Source organism: Meles meles, chromosome 17, assembly GCF_922984935.1.
Source record: "Meles meles chromosome 17, mMelMel3.1 paternal haplotype, whole genome shotgun sequence".
NCBI classification, from domain to species: Eukaryota; Metazoa; Chordata; class Mammalia; order Carnivora; family Mustelidae; genus Meles; species Meles meles.
The window spans coordinates 43588565-43613269 of NC_060082.1; the positions used below are offsets into that span (position 1 = coordinate 43588565).

Sequence of the window (24705 nt, forward strand, 5' to 3'; positions counted from 1 at the left end):
TATCCCTAGTCCATTTTCCCTTATCCCAAGCCTGAGCCACCTTTAGAGCCACCTTCTCCATGGCTCAACTAGAAGTATTATTCATTAAAGTGAAATTTAGTCAGTAATATCTGTTTCCTGGAAAATCATAAAATCATATATCTTGTTTAGAAAATCTGTATTCTGGTTCTTTTCATGATGTTGGATAGTTGAGAGTTAATTGTTTTAGCAATTTTTGAGTAGTAAAATGTGGCTATATGTGCGTGTGTGTATATGTATTCCCTTTATGCAAGACAATCTTTTAGAAAAAGTTAATGTGTAATGAATTATATAACTACATTTTTAAATGATTCAGCTTTTTAAATGACTGTGCCATTCAAAAAGGTATTATTTTTTAAGTAAAAAATAAATATTTTTGTGAAAAGCAGTGTCATCCCCAGATTTTCTCCTCTTTCTTTTTCTTTTTCTGCATCAATCTGCATTTTTATCTTTACTTAAAGCGAACTAAGCATGAACAAATAAAGTCTGAATCAAGAAAACAGAATGAGGGGTGCCTGGGTGGCTCAGTGGTTTAAGCTGCTGCCTTCAGCTCAGGTCATGATCTCGGGGTCCTGGGATCGAGTCCCGTGTCGGGCTCTCTGCTTGGCGGGGAGCCTGCTTCCTCCTCTCTCTCTCTCTCTCTCTCTCTCTGCCTGCCTCTCTCCCTACTTGTGATCTCTATCTGTCAAATAAATAAATAAAATCTTTAAAAAAAAAAAAAAAAAAAAAAAAAGAAAACAGAATGAATACACACACGGTGCTCTTGAATGATTCTATATTCAAAGCAACAACTCTTTGAATTTACCTTTTGCATTGGAAACCTTTACTACTAGACTGCTATAGTGGATACCCATTGGAGTTCAGCCTCTGACTCTCATACACTTAACATAAAAATGTGTATGTACATGATTAACATACTTGCCATCTTTTGTGGACCATGCTTGTGTAAAGATGAGAATTACGTCATTTTAAAACTGAGTGATCAAAGAATAATGTGTATCTGGTTTGGTTGGGAATGCTTCAGGATGCAGTGGTACCGGCAAATTCATGGACATGCGTACTAGCTTAGTCAACTCTGTTGTCTCTGGGAGCCTCTATACTTCAGATTGTGTTTCCTGAAGCAGGGACTGCAAAACTAAATAATCCAGGGAGAAAAATCATGGCTATCACCAAATAACTCAGAGTTTCCCGTCCGCAACTTATAAACTTTGGTAAGATGCCAGGCTAATGCTGTATCTCAAGCCGACTTACCCTAGCTGCCTTGTCTCTTTCAACCCACCCCTTTCAATGGCAGTCCTGTGCTGTGACAAAAACATCTCTTTAGCCGTAGAAAGTTCTTCTCGAAAAGGTGGATCTGTTGACCAAGAAGTTAGAGCTTGCATCAGTGAGCCAAGTTCAGAAGACTTTTGGGTCACCCTCCCTTGTCCTTGGAGAATTCACTATAGACATGGGATTTGGGTTGGGGGTGGAGGGATGCATTAGAAAGGAGAGCAACTTTTCCATAGAACTTCTCTTTTATGACTTTAAAATCCCCAGGGAATTTCTGGGAGCAAGTGGCCATGTTTTCTGTTTGGGAGATGGTGGGACCCAGGTGTCAAAATATTTCTTCTTGGTTATACTGTAGATTAGGGGTAGAGCTGGGGCTAGATTATAAGGCCTCCAAACCCTAGTCCAGGGGCACATAGCCAGAGCACAGCTCAGCGCCTTGGCATTCCATCCCCACTGTAATCAGTTTATGAGTCTGCTCTTCGTAATAGGATCATTCCATCTCTATTAGCCGTCATTCTGCTTCATGCTTCATTATTCCCTGGAACCCTCATTGCTGCTGCTTTACCAATTCCTATTGTGCTTCAATTATTTGGAGCTAAGATTTGAAATGCCAACCCTTTCCTTTCCTTGTCTGCCTGGATTGGACTCCTATACTATGCCAGGCCTCTCTTTCCCCTGCTCATTTCTTTGCACAGCACTCAGATCACCTCCCTTTTGATAGCCTCTCAAAGTGAAGAACTCCTTCTTTTCTTTTTCCAGGGACTATAGGTTAAAACATTTGTTTGGCTCCTCTTCTTTTGTTTTTAGCAGAGGGTTTGCTTTTAATACTCCAGGATGATGGGAAGTGTTCTCGCTTTGCTGGAAAAGGCACTATAGAAATGAAGTATGTATTGCACTTCTCTACTCATTTGATTATCTTCTTCCCCAAAGCAGTTTAGCAAATTAACATTGAATCTGTTTTTGTTTCTTAATCAAAGGAAGAATTATAGCTGTTCAGTTGTTCCCTAGGTTCCTTGCCTAACTTCCTTTTCCCAGAATGATTTGTCCATAAAATAAGAGGGAAGGAGGAGAGTTGCTGGAGAGGATTCTCGATTCTTCTGACCAATGACAGACAGATGGCTTGGTGAACAACAGGTCTGCTTTGGGAAGCACAGTTAGCTGTTTGAGTCTGTTCCATTATTTGTTCTTGAGGGGTTATAGAGGAAAAATTAAAAGGTCACAGACTTGGTCTCATCGAGGGGTTTATTGGTGTATGACTAGACTATTCTAGAAATAGCTTTTATTAAAATATTACCTTGTCCGAGATGATTCTTAGTGGGAGGCATTCTGAGAACTGGTTAGGTGGCTGCTTTTGGTCCAAAGCTAGAAATAGGAACAAACAAATTATGAACACTGGGAGTTGGAATCTTCCTCTAAGGAATAGGCTGGTTTCAAAACAATAACTGAAATAACGGCTCCTCGGTGTCTTATCATGGTGTCTGAAATTCCACCGTTAGGAATGATTTTCTTCAAGTCTTGGTGATCTCCAAGGGTCTCTTTGAAACAGTAAATAACTACTAGAAGTTGAAATATCCTAAGTTGTTATCAACACTTTATAGCATAACTGTGCTCTTAGGGACCTTGACAATTCAAAAATAGACGAGGGCCCAGCTGAAATGCAACCTAGTTTAGGTATCTGGAAGTTTTGGGGAGTCCCAGAAACAGAAAAAGTGGTACTGAAAAGAGAGATAAGTTTAAAATGTCACCTGCTTCTCAATTTTGCTCAGGGCTGGCCATGTCTTTATGTTCTGTATTCATAGCAGCTGGTGGAGAGACCCCAGAAAATAAAAACAAACCAGTATTTCCAGGATTCTGTCATTTTGCCAGCCTGCCAAGTAGACAGACACTGTTGACGGATTTGACAGTAAGTTCCGGCTGGAATGCCTCTCAGGCCCCGTCTGGGTCTATGTAGCCATAACCGTGGAGGAAGTCTGGGGATTGGAGTGGCAGGAAGCCCAATGTCCAGACCCCTGTCTCCTGTTGTTGGCTACGTTGTCAGTCTCATCACATGATTTCAGGACAGTCCCTTCCCTCCCTTCTTTAGGCCTTCATTTCACCATAAGCAGATGAGCCATGGGCGTTGCAAGGGTCGGGAGAGCTGGAGGGAACAAAAGAACAGAAGGGGGGATATTCCAAATCTGATGTCAACCAGGGACTGACCAATCCCCGGATTATGAGATGATGGGAACAATGTGAAGCTTCTGTTGGGGAGTCCAGAAACTTCATGGGAAAAGGAAGCCAGAAGGGAGAGGGAGATTCCCAAAGCAGTCCGGCACATGGTGTTTTCTGTTCTACTTCTGTAATATTGTGATATTTGGTCTTAGTCTGCGGTTCGTGGCTCACAGCTCCCAAACCCTTGGAATTTCTTAAGTGTTGAGAGTGATAAAGGTGTCTTTTGTTATGTGAATGAGGTGACTTTTGCAAAGCACGCAAGGACTGGACTGGTTGTCAGTAGAGCCAAACACATGATTAGAAGGTTGGAACTTTGAGTCCTACCTGCAAACCAGGGAACAGGGAGGGGCTGAAGGTTGAATCAGTCAATCAAGCCCATGTACTGAAACCTCCCTAAAAACCCTAAAGGCTGCGTTCAGAGAGTTTCTGGGTTGGTGAGCACATGGCGATTGGGGAGGGTAGCACACTTGGAGAGGGCAAGGGAGCTCCGTGTTCGTTTTGCCGTACCTCACCCTGGACATCTCTTCCACCCAGCTGTTTCAGAGATCTATTTATTATTTTGTAATCAACCAGTAACCAGCAAGTAAAATGTTTCTCTGAGTTCTCTGAGCAGCTCTAGCAAATTAATCAAATCCAAGCAGTAGGTACTGAGAATCTCTGATTTATAGCCAGTCAGTCAGAAGGATAGGTAGCCACTTGGGTTTGTGGCTGGTGCCTGAGTTGGGGACCGGGATGGTCTGGTAGCAGGGCTCTCTTAACCTGCGGAAACTGACGCTCTCTCTAGACAGGTAGCACCTGCTGGTGCCCCAGAATTATTTGGTTGTAAGTGTGGGAACCTTCACACCCCCCCCACACGGATACTGGAACTGATTTCAGAACACCTATTTACTTCCATGTGGGAATCTGAGACTCATTCAAGGTGCTAGCTTGCAAATCATCACGACCCAAGTTTACACAGTTTCCATAGAGCCACAGAGAAGTCGTGTTGCTCCTTCCTCCTGGCCTGTAGGAACTGTTCGGGGAATGACACAGATGGAAACTCATGCCCACTAAACTTCATTCACAGAACTGGACTGTTCCCTCACTTAGCTACATGCTAAGTGAATCATTTCATGATTCCTCAGGCCGGGCCTGTGAATGTGGTTGGGGAAGTGTCACTCCCAGACGAACAGTTTAACTAGGTGTCCAGGGATGAACAGTTCGTACGTAGGGCAAGAGTCAGCAGTACAATCCCTTGGGGGCTCCTGCGATCACTCCTGATTAGGAAGTGTCCCACGTGGAGATGGTTACTGCCTTTGCAAACTGGAAAAAAATATTTATATGTATATATTGTATGTTTTTATAATTTACACACACACACACAACACACACTTGTTGTTGTTTCTTTTTAAGATTTTTTTTTTTATTTTTAAGTAATCTCTACACCCAACATGGGACTCAAGCTCACAACTCCGAGACCAAGAGGCCAAGAGTTGTGTGCTCTACTGACTGAGGCAGGCAGGCGCCCCTGTTGTTTTTTCTGCTGGGTGATTCTGCTTCCCTGATGCAATGCTAGGAAGCATATCCTCTGCCAATTAGCCAGCAATTGTTTTGTCTCTTCCTTTGGTATTCCGCATATTTTATAATCTACATGAAATTCATGGGTTCTGAACCTTGGTGAGGCAGGGATTTGAAAGGGAGCGCTTTTGGCTGTGTGATGTAAATCTGTTTCTCTTTAGAAGGACAGGGGGCATTTGGATGGGACTTCTAGTGTTACAGCCAGGCGTGGTAAAAACTGTGCCCAGAATTAGAAATGAGTGAAGCAAATTACCCAGTACTGGGGCCACAAGAGTCCAGTCCTGAACTTACAAATAGGTCACATTCTAGGAAGAGATGGACCTCTCCCAAGGGGCAGGGAAGGAGCAGAACCTTCAATAGAGAGGCAGGGGAACCTCTGCATTCTCAACATGCAGGAATGGAAGAAGTCTGCTTTGTGCAGTAATTCATCATTTCTCTGTCATGAGGGAAGAAACAGAAGTACTACTGAGATTCCTCTGTTTCTCTCAGATGAGAATCTTCAGAGGAAAAGAGCTTGAATTACTTTTCCCTTCCTGGTTGGTATGATGCTTCAGTAAAACCCCTCAAAGTACCAGCGTTGTTGAGCTGATGGAAATATACTTGACATTTAATCCAGTTCCTGTCCTACAAAGCAAAGATGGTGCCAGAGTGAGGAGGAGGTAAAAAGGGGAGCCGGAGTAGAGACCGTATCTTTTTGTATTGGTTTGGAGAGACAGCAAAGCTCTCTAAGGATGGATGCTATTATTACTATTTGGTTTTGCTGTTGGCGGTGGCAAGATTAATGAGAACTCCGTTTCTTCCAGTCCACTCTATGTTCTGTACATTCTACTTCCATCTGCTGCCAAATCCAGAGCATACATTCCTTCTTAGCCCACACCCTCTTATTTCAATAAGAATCAATAAAACACAGTAGGGGAATGGCCAGAAATCTGATCCTCTTTACTATTTAACCTTAAAAGAGTTGTTTCTGCAGAAACCGCTGGGATTGCTATTTGGTCAATGGTGGCACGTCTTGGATAATGATGAATTGGATAAGGATGAATTCCAATATTTTGTTTAACTAAGCAGCTGAAAAGTTGGGACATTAAGCAAAAACTTACACTGGGCAAGAAAGACTGTGAGAGACTCTTTTTTGGGTTCTCCACCACATCCTGCTGTCCACTCATGGGTATTCTGTACGCCCACCTCAATACCACCATCACCTCATCTGGGAAATTAAATATCATGTTAGAACTGGAAGGGACCTTTAAGAGAACCTAGTTCAAACCCATCATTTTATAAATTCGCAGACAGAGGGCCAGAGTAGTTAAGAGACTTACCCAAGGTCATAGATGTAAGCAGGGACAAGCCAAGACCTGAACCCAGGTCACATTGGCCTTGATCTTCTAGTTTCTCTATTACACCATGCCATTTGTCAAAATGTTTGGTACAAATGCCAGACAATTTCTCCTAAACTAATCTAGATTCCAGATATCAAGTTGTGGTCAGCTTTTTCTGGCTGCCTAAGGGAGGGTGGGATGTTGATTTGAGAAAAGTCCATGAGCTGATGTCATCCTGATTTTGAGTTTGAGCCAAAGCCTAATTAAATGTTTCTTGGTTACTATATTGTAGTCTTAGTGTTCTGGAATATCCCATCATTTCTTTTGGGCGCATTTCCCCACCTCTAAAATGAGGAATTTGGGTTGAATTATCTTTAACATCCATTTTACTTTTAAAAGCTGTGGTTCCTCTAAGATCATTGTTAAAGGTCACCTCCACTCCTCCCTACTCCCAGAATTATTCATGTTCAATAAAATGTGGTCTTTAGCATATAATCTTCCATTAGCCCTTACATGGGAGAAGTAGGGTTTCACTATGGGTTCCTTTTTTTTTTTTTAAGATTTTATGCATTTGTTTATTTATTTATTTAGCATGCATGAGCAGAGAGGAGGGGTAGAAGGAGAGGGAGAAAGAATCTCAAGCAGACTCCATGTTGAGCATGGATCCCAACTCAGGACTCAGCACAGGGGTCAACATGGGGCTCGATCTCATGACCTTGAGATCATGACCTGAGCCAGAACCAAGGGTTGGATGCTCAACTCACTGAGCCACCCAGGTACCCCTTCATTGTGAATTCTGTTTGCATTTTGAATAGTGCTGTAGTCTCCTGAAATTCCTTCAGATGGCTCAGAACCCCAGGGGATCCTTGGACCCAAAGCTATGGTGAAGCTGTGGGCAGAACAGCCAGGACTTCAACCATTCATCAGGAACTACCCAGCTTCCCCAATGTGGATCTTGGCTGGGAACTAGACCAAATTCTTTCTAGTGGCCTCAGGAAATGGAAAACGAAAAAGGGATGCTCTGGGAGATAACTCATGACAAGTGAGTCTGTCTGCCCCCTCTACAGAGAGTGATGTCTACTTTCTGGCGTCAGCCTTACCCTGCTCTTCAGCAAACCGTGTAAGGCAGGGAACTCCGTCTTCAAATATGGATGTGGACTCCTTTCACTTTAGATTCTCTAAATTTGTTAATCATAATTTAAGAGACCCACACACATAATGTGTGTGTCTTTAGTTCTCAGTGTTGGGGAGGAAATGGTGATTTTGTCGAAGTGTTGGGAGTGCCACCTTACCTGTGTTCTGTTTGTAAAATATCAGAGGTTACTTTCCAAGATATCTTTTTTGCCTTTCCAAATTCTGCTCATTCACTGAGGTAAAATCATACCCAGTGTTAAAACTGTCTCTGAAACAGCCTTGGGTTTATAATCAGTAACACATGATTTCCTTATTCTCTCTGCAGCTCTGGTGAAAGCTTCTTCAGAATAGGAAAAATGTTGCATACTTTTGATCTATCTTATGCCTTCTACATCATAATAGGACTTAATACATTGACTTAATATGACTTAATACATTGATAATATGATTTAATATGATTTAATACATTGACATGTGATAATCAAGCAGTGGGACCAGGTTCTCCTGGAATCAGCCTTATTATTTTATAGTCTTGGTCTATGGAATTTATTGACCTATCTTTCAGGTTATACATACCAGACCTTCATGGTGCTGGATTTCAATCATGGTGAGCACCAAATACTTTGAAACCTGTAAAGTCACAGATGCTGAAATTTCACCACAAGCCATCAGAATCAAAATCTCCAGGAAGCAAGGCCTGGGTATCTATACTTTTTTAAAGCTGCTTAAGTGAGTCTAGTGTACAACTGTGATCGAGAAATTCTGCCTCATGAAGGCCACTCTTTTATGGAACTGTGCCAGCGGAGGTTTCCCAAGGACAGGTGTCACTCACAAAAGGAAACACAAACATCATTATGGTAGGATGGTATTAGGGTTGTGCCTGGGTACCCATGAGCAGGTTACATACGAGAGGAGGATAGCCTGGGGTTAATATAACATTTGGTACAGGGATTCCTCATTGAAAACATTTTTTTAAAACCCTCCAACATAATGACCTTGGGGAGTGAGTACCAGAAGAGAGAGTAAAGGCTTGTCAGAGAAGGGGAGAGACAAAGAAGGGAGCTAGAATTATGAGTAAGTGGCCATCTACAGAGTGATTTTTAAGGGCCTATTGATTTAAAACTCCATCATGAAAAACTCATTCCTTTGGTTTAAAATTTTGTCTCGTTACTCTTCAAAAGCCTGTGAATGGCATCTTACTGGATTCATCATATCCTTACCTGAGAATACATTGTGATGGGATATGGAGAAAGATGCAGAAAAAAAGTGGGTGGAAGGCTGAGGAGCGGTTGCCAAATGAGGAACCACACTAAGCAGGGCATCTTGCAGACAGTGGCAGCTGGACAAATATTGACAATTTGATTTGCTATCATTTCAAAGAAAACCTCCTGAAACAAAGACAGACTATTAAATGTTCTATATTTCCCGCTAACTGCCCTGCTGAGGTGAGGAGCTTCTTGGCTCTCCCTGGCCCATACGGCTAGCTCCTGAACTGAGAAGAAAGCAAAAGAAAGCAGCCTCATCTCCCCAGGGAGGTGGCCTCATGGTCTAGGCTGGCCCGAGAGTGAGGGCTCTGAGCTCCAGCCCGAGGATTTTCCTCTGACTCGTTGTGTGGCCTCCAGCCAGTCTCCAAGCAGCTTCGGTTTCCTTGTATGTCAAACCAAGATAAATACCTAACTTCCCACCTCTCTGGGGCATTGTAAGACCTCGAGGCTGCCACTTTCATTACCAGTTGTCTAAGGACCATAAGAAAAGAGCTTGTAGAGAAGTTTTCAGACTCATTGTTCTTACTATTAGCGTTATCGATCTGCTACGAGAGCTTGTGGAGCAGAGCTCAGGGTAGAAAGAAGAATGTTTGGGGGGGGGGCAGGAAAATGGAGGACACAACAGCCCTCCAAAAAGCGGTGTTTGTAGTGGAAGAGAAACACAAAAGGGGGGCTGGGGTGCAGGGGAGAGAATTCTGCAATTGGTACCAGATGCCATCAGAAGCTAATAACCTGACAAACACCGTCTTCATAAAACAAATTCCTTAAAAAAGGAAGCAAATTGAAATGTAAGCTAGTGAAAGAATTTGCAGCAGCTGCCCTAAAACCATTTCTCACTTCATAAACAGGTCTGGGTTTGGTGCCTTTTTTTTTTTTTTTTTTTGCCTAGGTCTTCTTTCATGCCACTTCCCCCCAACACAGTCCCCTGTCTCATTCTTCCTCCTCTGCCGCCAATGTCGGAAGGGCTTCTTACACTGGTCGTCATAGCAACAGCAGTTAATGGAACCCCATCTTGATGGAGGGAGGCTCCTGTAGAGTGTTTGTTCTGTGTCTTATCTCAGCATGTATTTGTCCTCAATGATGACATGGATTAATTAATTGGATGGAGTCACCGGAAAACAGCACGTGCTATTTCACATTAATTTCTTGGCAACAAGCTGACACGAATGAGAACTTGTTAATGACTCTGTCTTCTAGTACTCTGTGCATACCACGCTGAAGAAATATGACTTTTTGCGGACATGAAGGAAGGCAGCATCTCGGAAACTTGGAGTTCTTTAGGCATCACTAATGAGGTGTACTGATCTCATCCCGTGAAGGATGGTCTGGTTTTGGGCCCCTTATCCAGACAGGCTCAGTAAAGACTCAGGACAAAGATTCATTTCCTATATTACATACCCAGTTATCAACATTGGACTTGGGGAGTTTGCATTAACAGTTAATAGCCCCTACCCCTAATTCATATATTCCTCCCTCTACCAGTCTCCATAGAGTGAATCGGAGGCATTCCATACCATTGAAGGGAATAGAAGTCAAAAGAGTAAAAAAAGCTTTTTTCAAACTACTCAACTCCAACACCTCTATCCTATAGCTGATAAGCATAGAATGAGAATGTCACTGACATATGACTTAAATGACTTAAATCCTATGGGTACAAGATAAGAAGCAGCAACTTTAGCATCTTCCGATCAAATCCATCCTTTTTAGATGAGTACTTTTAAAATCATATCAATTATGTCAAGGTGATATGTGCATATTCAATGACATTTTATTTTTCACTTTCTTATATTGTTGCCCAGCTTTTTAATAAAGTCATTGACTGCTAACACAATTCTAGGACAAATAGGGCAAATTATGATGATGAGTCTCACAGTAGCCATTTTGGCTAATATTTACCATCACTGGCTACAGCATCATGAGCAAGTAAATATATAAGAAAATATCTCATTGATTTCCCCCACAAGATTATGATGGGGTATGATATTTATCATACCCCCAGTACTCAAACCAATACCTTGCCAACAATAAGTGCTCCATAGATGTTCATTAGTGAATGAATGAGTAGGACAAGGTGGTTGAATTACTGTTGGATGATAATATTTTTGTGTTTCAGATTCCCATCTCTCACTTTAGAATGAACAAATTACCCATCTTAATACTTGTTGACTTACTTTGCTGTATGAGCAAATTTAATTCAAATTTTCTTGTGTTTACTACAGCAAGGTTTATGGTGAATGTAAAAGTGGGCAAGAGTCTGTAATTGTCTTCAAGAGGTTCATAATGTAGTTGGGAGTTTCAACACTTCGGACATACTCAGATACTTATTGCCTTGTAGATCAAAGGATGAAAAAATGGAAGAGCAAGCAGATGCACACATGACTATAATATAGGATAGAATAATAGAAGTGTTAGAAGGAAACTATTTTTAAAAATTTCCCTGGGAGGTTCCAAGGAAGAAAATATCTGGAGGGGCTTCTTGGAGAAGAAAGGCATTTTAGAAAATCTCAGCAAATTGAGCAAAGGTATAGAAATGGGAAAACCAAAAATTATGGATGGTGAACAGAAAACAAGCCCCTGATGGTGGGACTTTGGCCATTTGCAGTGCAGCAGTAGAGGGAATTAGCCCAGAATAATAATAACCCTGTGGGATATGTACCATTATTATCCTCTTCTTATGGGGGAAGGAGCTGAAACACTGGGGAATGAATAACTCAGCCATAGCACACAGGTAGTAAATGGTGGATCCAGGATTCAAAGTCAGACAGCATGTGGTCAGTGCCCTAATTTTTCATCTCTATGGTTCTGCCTTGGGAAGAGGGTAATGCTTTTTGTTGCTCTATTGCATCTTTGTTGCTGTTGTGGTCTAGACCTGAACCTGGAGAGTTTAACTCTTTCTCCCACTCCTGGCTGATGGACCCTAGAGGTCCAGGCAGTGGTCCTCCTTTGCTGGGATGATATCCTGGAAGCACCTAGCACAACATCTGGCTTGTGGCAGGGATTTAGTGTGTGTGAGTTTCCTCTTCCTGTCGTGGGCTCAATTAGCCCATGCTGATTTTCATAGGTGGGGAGTGCCATGGCTCCAGTTGTCAAAAATATCTCCATAGCAACCAGTAAATAAATGTTGTCTTTTCTGCCATCTCAGATACCCAAACCCTTCACCCAGGGCCCTCTGGGATCAAACAAACTAAAAGTTCAGTGCCTGACACAACCAGGGGCCCCAAGGATTCACTCCTGACCTGGGTCTACTCTGATTGTTTGGGACCCAGAAGTACTGGTTGTTAAATATTTTGAGGATTGCTCTCTGATCCAGCCATTTCTGATGCCATCCAGAGCTCTTGGAACACATTCCTCACCTTTTCCTGTCACCATGTTGTCCTCCTAAAAAAGTCATGGAAAGTCAGTTAGTCATTCACTTTTTGTTAGCTGATATTGTTCTTGTTTATTTCATGTCACAAGGTTCCAGGTCCTATAGAAGGAGGTGATGAGCTCGATGTAGGTTTTGGAGAAAAATCATTCTCTTTGGCTTAGAGGCACTTTCCAGAGGAAGTTGCCAAGTCTTTGCTGCTGCCTGCTTGTCTGGAGTCAGTCCTAAGATGTTTTTGTTTCTGTCGTCCCCAGCTGTGTCCATCGGCCCTGTGGGGAGCAGGGCAGCTGTGCGCCATTGCTGCTTGATCACACGGAGATGGTGAACTGTACCTCTGGTGGCCCAGGTCACATGAAGTGTGCGATTACCTGTCAAAGGGGGTTTGCCCTTCAGAGCAGCAGTGGGAAATACCTCAGGCTGGTGCAGGTGAGTTGGAAACCCGTGGTCCTCAAGACCAAGCTCCCGGGGAGGGAAGGTACTTATGCTCCTCTCCCTCGCTGAGTGGGGGAGGGGCAGCTTTTTAAGTCACTTGAAAGGAAAGACGGGGCCTCTAACGAGCAAGGAGAGCATAACTTCACAGAAAGGCAAGGTGCAGTTCCCATTAACTAGGCTGTCAGTTTCTCTCATACAGACAGCAGGTAGGGACGCTTATCCCATTCTCCTTCTCCTTTCCCTGTCGGAAATGACGGTCCCGCATTTGCCTTCAAGATGCGAACTCCAGGGGCGCCTGGGTGGCTCAGTGGATTAAGCCGCTGCCTTCCGCTCAGATCATGATCTCAGCGTCCTGGGATCAAGCCCCGCATCGGGCTCTCTGCTCAGCAAGGAGACTGCTTCCCCCTCTCTCTGCCTCTCTGTCTACTTGTGATCTCTCTCTGTCAAATAAATAAATAAAATCTTTTAAAAAAAAAGTGCGAACTCCGCAGTTTAGACTTGCCCACAATTTGTAAGCAAGATAGGTTGTAATCAGCTTGTGTGTGGCTCACGGTTTGACCCCCAGCCCTCCTTCTAAGAAGGCTGGAGAAAGAGTCTGATTAGAGTAACAAACTTCTGCTGAGGTGGGGATTATAACGTGACTCTAGCTTTGGCTTAATTTTCCGCTTTTCTCCAAACTCTGCCATAGCACCATTTCCAGCATTTGGAGGTAGTAGAATATATTGGCTAAGAGCGTGGCTCAGGTGACAAATGCAGAATGAAATTTTGGCTCCATTGTCTATTAGTTGTATAATTTTAGGTAAAAACAAAGAAAAGAAACTAATCTCTTGAAGTGTTCTTCCATATTTGTGAAATAATGAGGGCAGACATATTTATGTCATTGAGTCACAATGATGACTGTTGGGAAATAACTGGAAAGTTTCCAGCTAAATGACAGAAGTGTAGCTCTCTGTTCAGCTGCCATTACTATGAGCATGATAATGTATTCTCAACTAAGAATTCCGTTTTCCATCCTTCCTTTGGAGAACTTTCAATACTCCACAGAGGAACTTTAAACTGAAATCAGCCATTTGAAAACATGACCATCATATGAGACAGACAAAGGATACATTAGGGAAAAGATAATGGTGCTTGGGGAAAGAATAAGAAAGGTGTGGTATGATGAGGAAAGAATGGATGCATGACTGATAGGCCGGTATCAGTGGTGCAGAAGATTGGAATCATTTGCATTTTGTACCAGTTGAAGACTTAGCAGGTGGTAGAGTCTTAGAGGAATTTCACTTGCTTGGAGATGGTCTGAACTCGAATGTACAGTTGTTGGCTTCAGGTGGTTTAGGTTCTGCACAGAGATAAATGGTTTTGATAGTCCTGGAGACACCAACTCCTTAGTCTATGGTGCTTTGGTCAGAAAGACAGCGTTCTCATCCCCTGTTCTTCAGTGAGCTTAACTCGCACTACAGAAGAGAAAGAAAGAATGACCAAAAAAATAGGGACTGAATACATTCGTGTGACAGGTAGGGAGAGGGAGAGAAGAAAAGGAAGTGTTTGCAATGCGTTACAACTAGGAGCACAGTTAAGACAAGATGGATAACACTTAATGGAGCCAGGAGAAAAGCCAGGCAATATATGCCGAGTTTGAGACAGATTCTGTAAGCGATCACTGTGGTTTGAGTCAGGCTTGCACGCTGTGGTAAGCGTGGGAGAGTCTGGGTGGGGAAGAGGAAGGTGGGAGCTCACCGTCTCCCAGCCATATAGTGGAGTCAGCCAACACGCCCTCCAGCTGACTTTGCTCTTGTCACCTGAGGCCAGTGGGTGCTGGGTGTATAATTTCCCTAAGGAAATTATACAATCCCAGCTCGTGATCACAAGACAGTGGGGATATTTGCTTTTTGTTGACATAAGAACTGAAACTAAACAGAAAAATGTGTCTGGCTTTGACTTGGGTCCTTCTGGCAGGCAACAGGGAAACACTGGGAAGAGGGAGGAGCAGCTGGCCAGGAGTGGGTGTCGGGGGTGACAGGTGCTTTCACCAGTCATTTGACCTTGGGCTTCACTGCCACTGTGGTCTCTTGGCAGGAGGGCTGCTGAGCCACAGAATCTCCCCACACTCTCTTTGACCTGTGGTAACCCATTGGCTGGAGGGACGGCTGTGCTCTTTCCCCAACAAGCCATGAGCTTCCAGCCCCTCAGTCCCATCTCACTCTGTCCCCCTCACTCCGGACATGTTCTTCTCCCCATGCCCTTGGCAGCTGGGAAGTCCTGCTTGTCCTTCCCAGGCCCGGTCCCGTGTCACCTACTCCGGTAGGCGGAGGGCCAGTTCCTCCAGCACCCATTGTGCCATCTCCCAGAGCAAGCACCTGCCTATGACAGGGCTGGCTCTTTCGACATTTTCATGTTTTCATTCTTCTTGGTCCCCGTTTCATACTTTTGTTTTATCGTTTCCATTTTTTGTGTTATATTCTCGCAAATCATTATAGACAGGAGTAGGCTAGAATAAATAACAATATGTATCTCTTGCATTTTTCTTCCGTATTTCCTTTCCTCCTTTCCTCTCTCTCTTTCTCCGTCTTTCTGTTCTCCCACCTTTGGTTTTCCAAGCCATCGTTTCAGCCTGTGATTTGTTCTGCTGGTAGATGATTAGCTCCTGGAAGATGTCTTGTTTATCCAAATCTAGACAGAACTTGGTCCTTCTAGGTGCTCAATAAATGTCCCTTCATTTATTTAGTGTTGAGGAACTCTAGGACTACCCAACAAAAATTACAAGCTCAGGGAAAGGGCTGGAATCTTTCCAATTTCACTACAAGATTTGGAAGGTGCCTTATACGTATTGATTTTCAGCTGTTCTTAGATACTGTGCACCATTCTCTGTGGAGGTAATTATGTTCAGGACCATTATCATCCAGGCTCCCAGCAGGAAATAGGTGACATGCTCCAACATGGGTAATTTGAGGGAAGTTAGTACAGGGCTACTTATGCAGCTAGAGGCAGGATACAGGGAAATTACAAGGAGATGGTGCAGAATCCCAGGGTCAAGGGTGACATCACCTGTAGGCCTGAAGGGACCAGGGGGCAGAAACCACAGGAAGAGAGTGCAGGAGAGGATAGACAGGGCTGCCAAAGGATAAAGCCAACCAGCAGTAACATTCTAAGGAGGGAATAGGAAGAATTAGTGCCTAGACCTCCCTTGCCCTCCAGGTCCTGCAGTCTCCTGCCAGCGTGTCCCAGGTGGTAGGCCCAAGCACAGCCAGAGGCATGAAACCCACAGGGGCACAGAGCCTGGTGGGAAAGGGCAGAGAGTGATCCAGGAGCACATGGGAGGCAGCTGAGAGGTGGCCTGGAGGAGTGTCTCCCGTTCATGGTTCTCTTACGCTAACAAGGATGGTCAGCAGCAGCCTACCTGGGTATTGAAGACAGTATATCAAGCCAATATCAAGCCTCCCTCTAAGGAGGGAGCAAGGCAAAATCATTTTACCTATTTTGAATGTTTGCACGAATAATCAGCAGAACTCCTCCAAAGCCTGGAAACTACATTGATAAGCCTTTTCATGTGAACTTGATGGAAGAAAATTCTCTATTTCTAGAAGGAAATTCTGCTCACATGTTCCTCTGGGCACTGGGACCGGACTGTGAGCTGCATGCCCCTTGATTGTGGTGTTCCTGACCCATCTTTGGTGAACTACGCAACCTTCTCCTGCTCGGAGGGAACAGACTTTCTGAAACGCTGTTCAATCTCCTGTGTCCCACCGGCCAAGCTTCAAGGTATTGTCAGCCAACTGGGAACCGAGTGCAATTTCTCTCCAGCCCCTCTCTCTCATTGGGGGTACTTTAGTGATCTTTTCTTCACCCCACTACTCTTCCCATTGGCTCTGCTGTGCCAGCCTCTTCTGAGAACACCACCAAAACACCAAAGGGACACACCATTTTTATCCTGATGACATGCAAGGATGCCTGGCTCAGAGCTCATGAATGAAAGACAGGTAGACTTCCCTGTTTTTATTTGATTGTATGTCCTCTGGAATCAAGCTGACTCACAGTGGCCTGATCATAGGAAAAATATATCAGGCATATATATTTTTTAAATTTACTATTTACAACCTTCCTATGAGTTAGGTCCTTTTAGTTCTCTTTCATAGGTGAGAACAGAGTTCTAGGAGTTGTCCCTGGCTGTACTGATAGTAAGAGATAAAGATAAGGTAGAACCTGCTCTGACCCCACACCTTGCTCTTGTCCTCTTCTCAGACTCTGGTGTGAATCTCTTAGTGACCCAGGAGGCTCGTTCCAAATGCAACTTCCTGAGCCTAATGTTGATAGAGTCTGACATAGTAAATCTGAGGTGACGTAGCTGTGGGAGGTTCCTGGACTTCCTTTGGAATAACCGTGAATTACACTGAGGCATAGTGTAGTGTTTTAGTACAGAACTCTGCATCCCAACTGCCCAAGTTCAAACCCTACATCTGTCCCCTATTAGCTTGGCCAAGTTGCCTGAACTCAGTTTCCTCATCTGCAAAATAAGAGATAATGAGTTGTTCGAGGGGTATATGGGTATTGTAAAATGCTTCAAACAGTGCGGGGCATGTAAAAAGCAATATAGATATGTCCTCTGTTATTATTATCATGTTTTCCATGACACGGTCACTACTCTATTTTTATAATTTATAGTTAGGAAGTGAGGTCATGATTTGTTGGGTAGCCATTCTTTGATTCAGGGAATGAAAGGGAGGTCAGGGAATAGTTATCCGATCTCTGCTCTGTGTAAGAGATCTCAGTGGACGCTTGGCGGGTAAAAAGAGATGGGATGAGCCCTGGACCTAAGAGTCAGAGAATCTGCTCTGCCAAGAATTATGTGACTTCATGAGAACGCTGACGGGTTTATAGGTTTTTGTTCTTTTCGGCTACACGTTGATTTCTGGACTCTGCTTTGAGCCTCCTGTACCTCTCTTTCCTGGGCTCAGGACTGAACCCGTGGCTGACCTGTCTTGAAGATGGACTCTGGTCCCTCCCCGAAGCCTACTGCAAGTTGGAGTGTGATGCTCCTCCCGTTATCCCAAATGCCAGTGTGCTCCTGCCCCCCTGCCCCCAGCACAGCCATGACGTGGGCTCCGTGTGTAGATACGAATGCAAGCCGGGCTACTACGCCATGCCAAGTGTGGACAGCAAAGTCAGGAGGTGAGTTGGCTTGTTCCTGGGTCTCGGTGCTTCTCTCTACCCTCACACTCTCATTTGTAAATCCTCTTCCAGACTGTTGCTTTGGAAATAATATTAAGACCTTCTGGGTGGTCCATTGCTTATTGTGTTGGTTTGTTTTTCTGTATAATCTCTCTTCACCTGCATGGGCATATTCTCCAGTCACACAGGCAGGTTGACCAGGTGTGCTTTCTGGAAGGCTATTCTTTCCCATAGGATATCCCACAGCCTCACCTCGGTGATTTCAAAAGAATCTCTGCCCTAATTATCATTGTCCTTGAAAGTAAGTGTTGAGAGCTTCTCAGGTTTTGTCACCTGAATCCAGCCGTGAGAGGAACATCCTCATTGGGTCGGTTGGGAACTTGCGATGGTAGCTCTGGGAGACACCACCTGTGCTGGTCCCAGTCCAGCCATTTATTACCTGTGTGATGCTGGGATGGTTTCCTTCTCTGCCTTAGTCTTTCTCATCTGTAAAATGAGGATAGTAACAGTAATATCTACCTGGCAGGGCTTGGTGTAAGGAATAAATATATTAATCAATTAATAAAATATAAGGTCTGTTAAGTTTATTTATTTATTTATTTATTTATTTTTGAAGCTTTTATTTATTTATTTGACAGAGCACAAGTAGGCAGAGAGGCAGGCAGAGAGAGAAAGGAGGAAGCAGGCTCCCTGCTAAGTAGAGAGCCCGATGCAGGGCTCTATCCCAGGACCCTGGGATCATGACCTGAGCCAAAGGCAGAGGCTTTAAACCACTGAACCACCCAGGTGCCCCTGGTAAATTTATTTTTAACACATAAAATATATGAGCCATTAATATTATTGTAGTCTCTCTGCTTTCTCCCTGCTGGACTTCCTGTGTTCGTACTCCTAGACCGGAAGCCAGGGGTGCCTTTCTTCTGATCAGAAAGAACAAAAGGAAAGGATTTGAAGAGAGTCATGCTGGGCTTCAAATCCCAGTCATCTTCCCTTTTTATCAGCTGAGTAACCTCAGGCAAGTTACTTAACTCTTTGGGTCTCAGTCTCCTTTGTAAGTTGAGGATAATGCCCACATCAGAGGCTTGAGTGGAAGTTGAAATGAGATAATCACATCCAACCCAGAATCTGCCTTGTGCCAATTGCTCAATATAGTTTCAGAAAAAGGTTTTTCTGAACAAAAAACAAACAAAAACTTTCAAACTCCTTGTACTCAGTAAAGTAGTAGCTATTCTTTCCCTATCATAAATTATGTCCATATAGGACAAAATTCAGTTCATTTCTTACAGGCCTTAATTAAAAGTCTGTTCATAGTATGTTTTTATGTTTTTTGTTCTTAAAGATGGTTTTTGTTTTTGTTTTTTGAACTAACAAGATCCCAGCTGTGGCTTTACCAATGATGCCAAGACACACAAGCTTTGCTTATAAGTTAAAATTCTCTAAAGGGACAGAAGAATATCAGGAACTTGCTCTTTCACCTGCACGTGCCCTTCACCCCACCATCTTACTATGGGGTGGATTGTCTGGCTTTGCCCAGCACCTTGCTCTCCAGAGAAAGCCCAGGCTTCTATGTGGGAGGGAGGGGAGCAAGTCAGGTGAGAGCCAGGCTGATGAGAATATGAATAATACTGATGAAAAATTCATAAGAGGCAGCACTCTGGTTCAGTGGACTCTAGCAGATATAGTCAACAGTTTTTGACAACCGAAAACACATTTGCGTGTGATTTTCATAGGATCTCAATCAATTTGCATCGGTACCCAATGATAGGCAATGAGGACCCAGGCCATCTTCAAGCTCTAATGGGATTACAAGTCCTCTAAAGCCAGCTGTTTGGGGGCTTCCCCCTCTCTCATTTCTTGCCTACCTTTACACAGACTTGCAGCTGGCTCAGGTGTCTGCAGAACAGGGCAGCAAAGAATAATGGAGGGGGGAGGAAAGTCTTAGGACCAGGAGGAACTGAGGCAGGAGGGATGATTTCCCGCTCCCTCTGCCCACGGCTGAGCAGTGTGATGGGAATGAGGCTCCCCCCAGAATTGTAGACTTTCTGCCTTACCCTGCGCCTCAGACGTGGGCAGCTGCCCCAGCCCCGACAGGGGCACACAAAGGCCATTTGTTGGCACAGCTTTTCTGGTTGAGAAACTGGGAGCTTGCAACATCGGCATCGGTTTTGGCATAAACATTTACATTCACAGACACTATGCTGAGGAAAGATTAAATTATTTACCACACTGTGTAAACGGATTTAAATCTTAGTTTACACCTGTTTACATAGCGGGCGGCAGATTGGTCATCAGAAGTTTGCAAGTCAGGCGTAAATCACTGTCACTTGCGGCTTCTGTTTACCCAACGAACTATGTCAGCCTTGTTCCTCGCTTGGTGGAAAGAGCCCAGAGTTATACAAATAGGGCTCTAAACTTCTTTCTAGGACATGCAAGCAGGAGAAGAAGAAATTGAGAAAAGTGGTCAGGGAGATCAATCCAGACGGAGCAGGCACATGCTAATTTTATGCAGTTCTGCGAGGAGTGGAAAAAACCCGCTTGAGGGTCAGATTTGTGGCTTGTTGTCTGCATGACTGAACAAACGACTCAATATCCACATGTCTCAATTTTTGCATCCATAATGTGAGGGGTAGGAATTTCTATCCAACAGTGTTATTTTGAAGCTGAAAGGAGGTAAATGTTCTGGAAGCATTTTATCACCTATGATGTTCAATATAAGTACCACGTATTGGTATTGGCAGAGAGGCAGGCAGAGAGGAAGGGAAGTAGGCTCCCTGCTGAGCAGAGAGCCCGATGGGGGACTCAATCCCAGGACCCTGGGATCATGCCCTGAGCCGAAGGCAGAGGCTTAACCCACTGAGCCACCCAGGTGCCCCTGTTCATTTCTTTTGAAAACAAGGAAACAGCTACAAAAATGTCAGCAAGTACATTCCCTTCCTGCTCTTCTTAAGTCTATCAAACATGTTTCAAGAGAAAAGAAAGATGAGTACTGGATCTGACTTCTCTTCGGATCAGCCCATCTAGGTTTTGTTCCATTCAGCTCAGAGGTGGCCGGGAGGGCATAGCTGCAGCTGGCAAGGTCATCACGCGCACGCTCTGTGCTGGTCTGAGGAGACACATGGGAAGAGGATCTAGGCTCCGACATCCAGGAGCGCACAGCCTCTGTGCTCCCTCTTTCATCTGTTTTATTTTCCCTTGAAGCATAACAGAGGAGACAGCTACACCTCACCCCTAGATTCCTGGCCCCTTCTTCCCAGGATGTGAAAGTGGCACTGCCCACCCTGGATCTAGTCCCTGAGGATGGAGAAGTCAATGGCTTAGGCCTGGGTCAGGGACTCTGACCTTGAAGTCGTGGCTGGAGTCAGCATCACCCAAGTCCAGTGAATTCCCCAGAGGGAAACTGAGGAGGGTAAATGGATATTGGCAGAGAAAAAAAAATCAGTAAAACAAAAATAAATATCCATTATATAGTATAGCTGCCCAGTGCTATAGCCATATCATGAAATAGCCTGCTACCATCGAAGATGTTTGGAAGAATATTAAAGACATGGGAAAACATTCACAATACAGTGTTAAGTGGATAAAAGCAAGAAAGTAGTTGTTATAAATGTTATAGTCTCTACTTTTCAAATTAAAAGAATATTTGTATCACTTTTATGATTGCTAGAAATGCTTATGATATTAGTAGTCGTAATCTCTAGGTAGTAGGCTTATAAGGAATATCTTTTCTTTTTCTGCTTATTTATATTTGCTAAATTTCTTGATTTTATGAGACAAATTGATAAACAGTTTAAAAACTAAATAATGAAGTGAGCAATTAAGAGCAGATTATAGCAATTTGTCAAGGCAGAGAGTAATAAAAGGAAAACTAGGCAGCTCTCTCTAAATACGTGAACCCAGGAGAGACCAGCACTCCCAAGATGGCATGAAGAAAGGTACATGACCTTTCAACCTTATACGCAGATCTTTCTATGTTTTGAAGACAGAACTGTCTTTATTCTCCAAGACCACCTCACACCTTTTCTCCTCCAGTCCTAACACCTCTTCCCAAACTTCCGGCATATCACCTCACTCCCCAAAGTTAAGAATCTACCCAGCAGTGGGCAAGCTAATCTATAACCCAAACACACCCTCCCCCTTCCTGCTGTCCAAAAGGAAGTTTGCCACCTTTGCTCTGGACCCCATCTCCTTTCTTGGGATTTCTCCCCATCCATTTACCTTCTTTCCTACATCTGAGGCATCTCTCTTCTTCTTGCCTATTACTTCTCTTTCATTATGCTCAGGTTTCTCCCATGTTGCAACTCAAACGAGCAGAACCTTTCCTTGAGCCCCTGCCTCTGCCCCCAGCTACCACTCTTTCTCTCTCCTTTCACAGCGAAACTTCTAAGAGTTATTTGTATTCACTCTTTCTAGCTTGCTATCTTTTCTCTCCTTCACCCTTTGACATTCATGTTTTTACTCCTGTCCCTTCACTAGAGCTGTGCCCACCATGGATCTTTCTGCTGCCAAGTGCAGTAACTTTTCTTGGTCCTCAGGTTACTTGAGAGTATTTGGTTTAGGTTGTGGTCACTATGAGAGATAGGTGTGTGTGTTGAAGCTATCCATAATTTGGTGTGGATGTTGAAACTAATGACATCACACATAGACTAAGAGACTCTGAAAAGGGTTATTACTCACATAATGAGGTCTTCTGGAAAGTGAATGGGAGGATCTCAGGTTGACCTTCAAACTATTGGAGAAACCAGGGAAAGGAGAGGGCCTGGGGTTTTATGGTGCTTAGGGGCTAGGGCTTATGTCATGTGAACAGAACCTGTGTGGTTTGAACTTTCTGCTGAGGCCAAAGGAGGAAGCATCCAGCTTTCCGCTAGGCTTGCTCAGATGTGGGAGATGTTGGGGCTTGAAAACTGTCGCAAACATTAAAAATGGATCAGGCTTTTTTATTATAACATAGCTGACTACACTCTGCTTGAAACTTCTTCCTTGATTCTGTTCTTTTTCACTCCCTGATTTTCCTCCTTCTTCTCTATCGCTTCTCAATTTGATTGTCTAGCTTTCTCCCTTCTGCCCATTTCTTCAATGTTGGTGTTTCTCTGAGCTCACTTTTCTTTCTTGTTCTACACACTTGTCTGGGAAGAAGCTCATTTACCCTGTAATTTCATACATCACCCACATGCCAATGGTTCCTAAATCCACACCTCCTACTCTAATCTCTTCCCTTCTGGGCCATAAGGACCATTAGAACAACTGATTGTGGATATAGCCACTTGGATATCCCATCTGCATTTTAAACTCTTATTATCTAAAACAGAGCCTATTATAATCTATTTCAAATATCAACATCCTCTGTGTTCTGTGTGATTGGTCAGACCAAGAACCTGCACACTGAGACTCTTCAGTGTCCTTTACCCCCAATCCCACTTGGATATCCCATCTGCATTTTAAACTCTTATTATCTAAAACAGAGCCTATTATAATCTATTTCAAATATCAACATCCTCTGTGTTCTGTGTGATTGGTCAGACCAAGAACCTGCACACTGAGACTCTTCAGTGTCCTTTACCCCCAGTCAAGCCAGTCATCAACTTCCATCAAGTGTTGTCTTACTGACTCTCAGGTGTAACCATTTCTCCTCATCTCTGTTGCCACTTATCTGTAATATGCCTCCATCCTTTTTCACTCTTGAACTGGTTTTTCTGACTCTAGACTGTTTCCTTCAATACCTTCACCACTTTGAAGCAAAATTGATCTTCAAAAAACAGAATTCCAATTACAGTTTTCCCCTACACAAAATAGAATGGCCAGCCATTTCACTAGGAAAATTTAAAAATCTTAAAATGTTTCTGTGTGGACATTGCTTACTTCTGTTAGGCTCATTGCCTACTCCCTTCCCTGGGAGACCACTTCTCTTCAACTGCTCTTTTTCACACCCTCATTTTCCTTCTCCTTCTCTAGGCTCTCATACCATTGGATTGATTTTACTTCCTTATCTAAGCCATGGCTAACGTGCCTCTTGGCCAGAGCTTTCCCCTACAGTGACCTTTGCCTTTGCTGACTCTGACTCTTACAGTTTTATCTAGGAAGACTACCAAATCTCCCCAGTCTGTAAGCACGGCCCTTCCCAGGGCTACATTGCACACAGAGCTTCCTTGACAATAGCATCTACGTTGCTAAGTAGAAATGGTCTGGTTACTTGTCTATATTCTCCAAGAGACCAGAAATATTTGTTTAGCTTCATGTACCCAATGGCTATGACATTTATTGGTAGGTACCAATAAATACTTTATGAATTGATGAAAATAAATGTTAGAAAAATATTGATAGGAATTTGATATTAAAGTTGATACTAACCAATGGTGAAGGAAAGGGAGCAGTTTCCTATGAGGGAGTGGAGATCTCTATTTCAAGGGCTTTAGAGTAGAAGAACTCTAAAAATATATGTGTATGGTTTTTTCCTAGCAATTGTCTCAGTAACAAGGAAGGAATTGTCTTCTCCAAAGACTGTTTACTTTTATCTGTTCAGCACACATGTAAACTTGATTAGCACAACTCTATACAAGTTAATAGTCACACAAATGGATTAGACCTCTCAACAAGCTCACGAGAACAACAGTTCTCATACCTGGTGCACATTAGTATCATTTTGCAAGATTAAAAAAATCCTAATATTCAGCTCATGCCCCAAACCAATTACATCAGAATCTCTGCAAGTGGGACACAGGCATTAGTGTTTTGCAAAGCTTCCCAAGTCTCTCTAATAAGCAGCCAAAATCAAGAAGCACAAGTCTAGGGGAACCTTTGTTTCTGTAAGAACAGTATCAGTCATGGGATTTTGACTTGTCTAAAAATATCCAGAGTAATGTTTTCTTCTTTAAAAAATAGTATAATAGCACTTTTGCATGCCAGATTTTTACATGTCTCTTTGGGGCTTATTTATATTTGGAGTTAATCAAAAGAATACAAACAATTGTAACTCCAA

The 24705-nt window shown here is 43.4% G+C and overlaps 1 protein-coding gene across 1 annotated transcript in view; it reads left to right on the forward strand.

Annotated features, from left to right (window-relative positions):
* The window catches only part of PAPPA2 (pappalysin 2), a 302543-nt gene that overhangs the window by 200785 nt on the left and 77053 nt on the right, over positions 1-24705 (forward strand). Inside the window, exons 14-16 of the mRNA XM_045982073.1 lie at positions 12392-12563; positions 16151-16328; positions 17522-17735. Coding sequence (XP_045838029.1) covers positions 12392-12563; positions 16151-16328; positions 17522-17735 — 564 coding nt within the window. The remainder of the gene's footprint in view (positions 1-12391; positions 12564-16150; positions 16329-17521; positions 17736-24705) is intronic.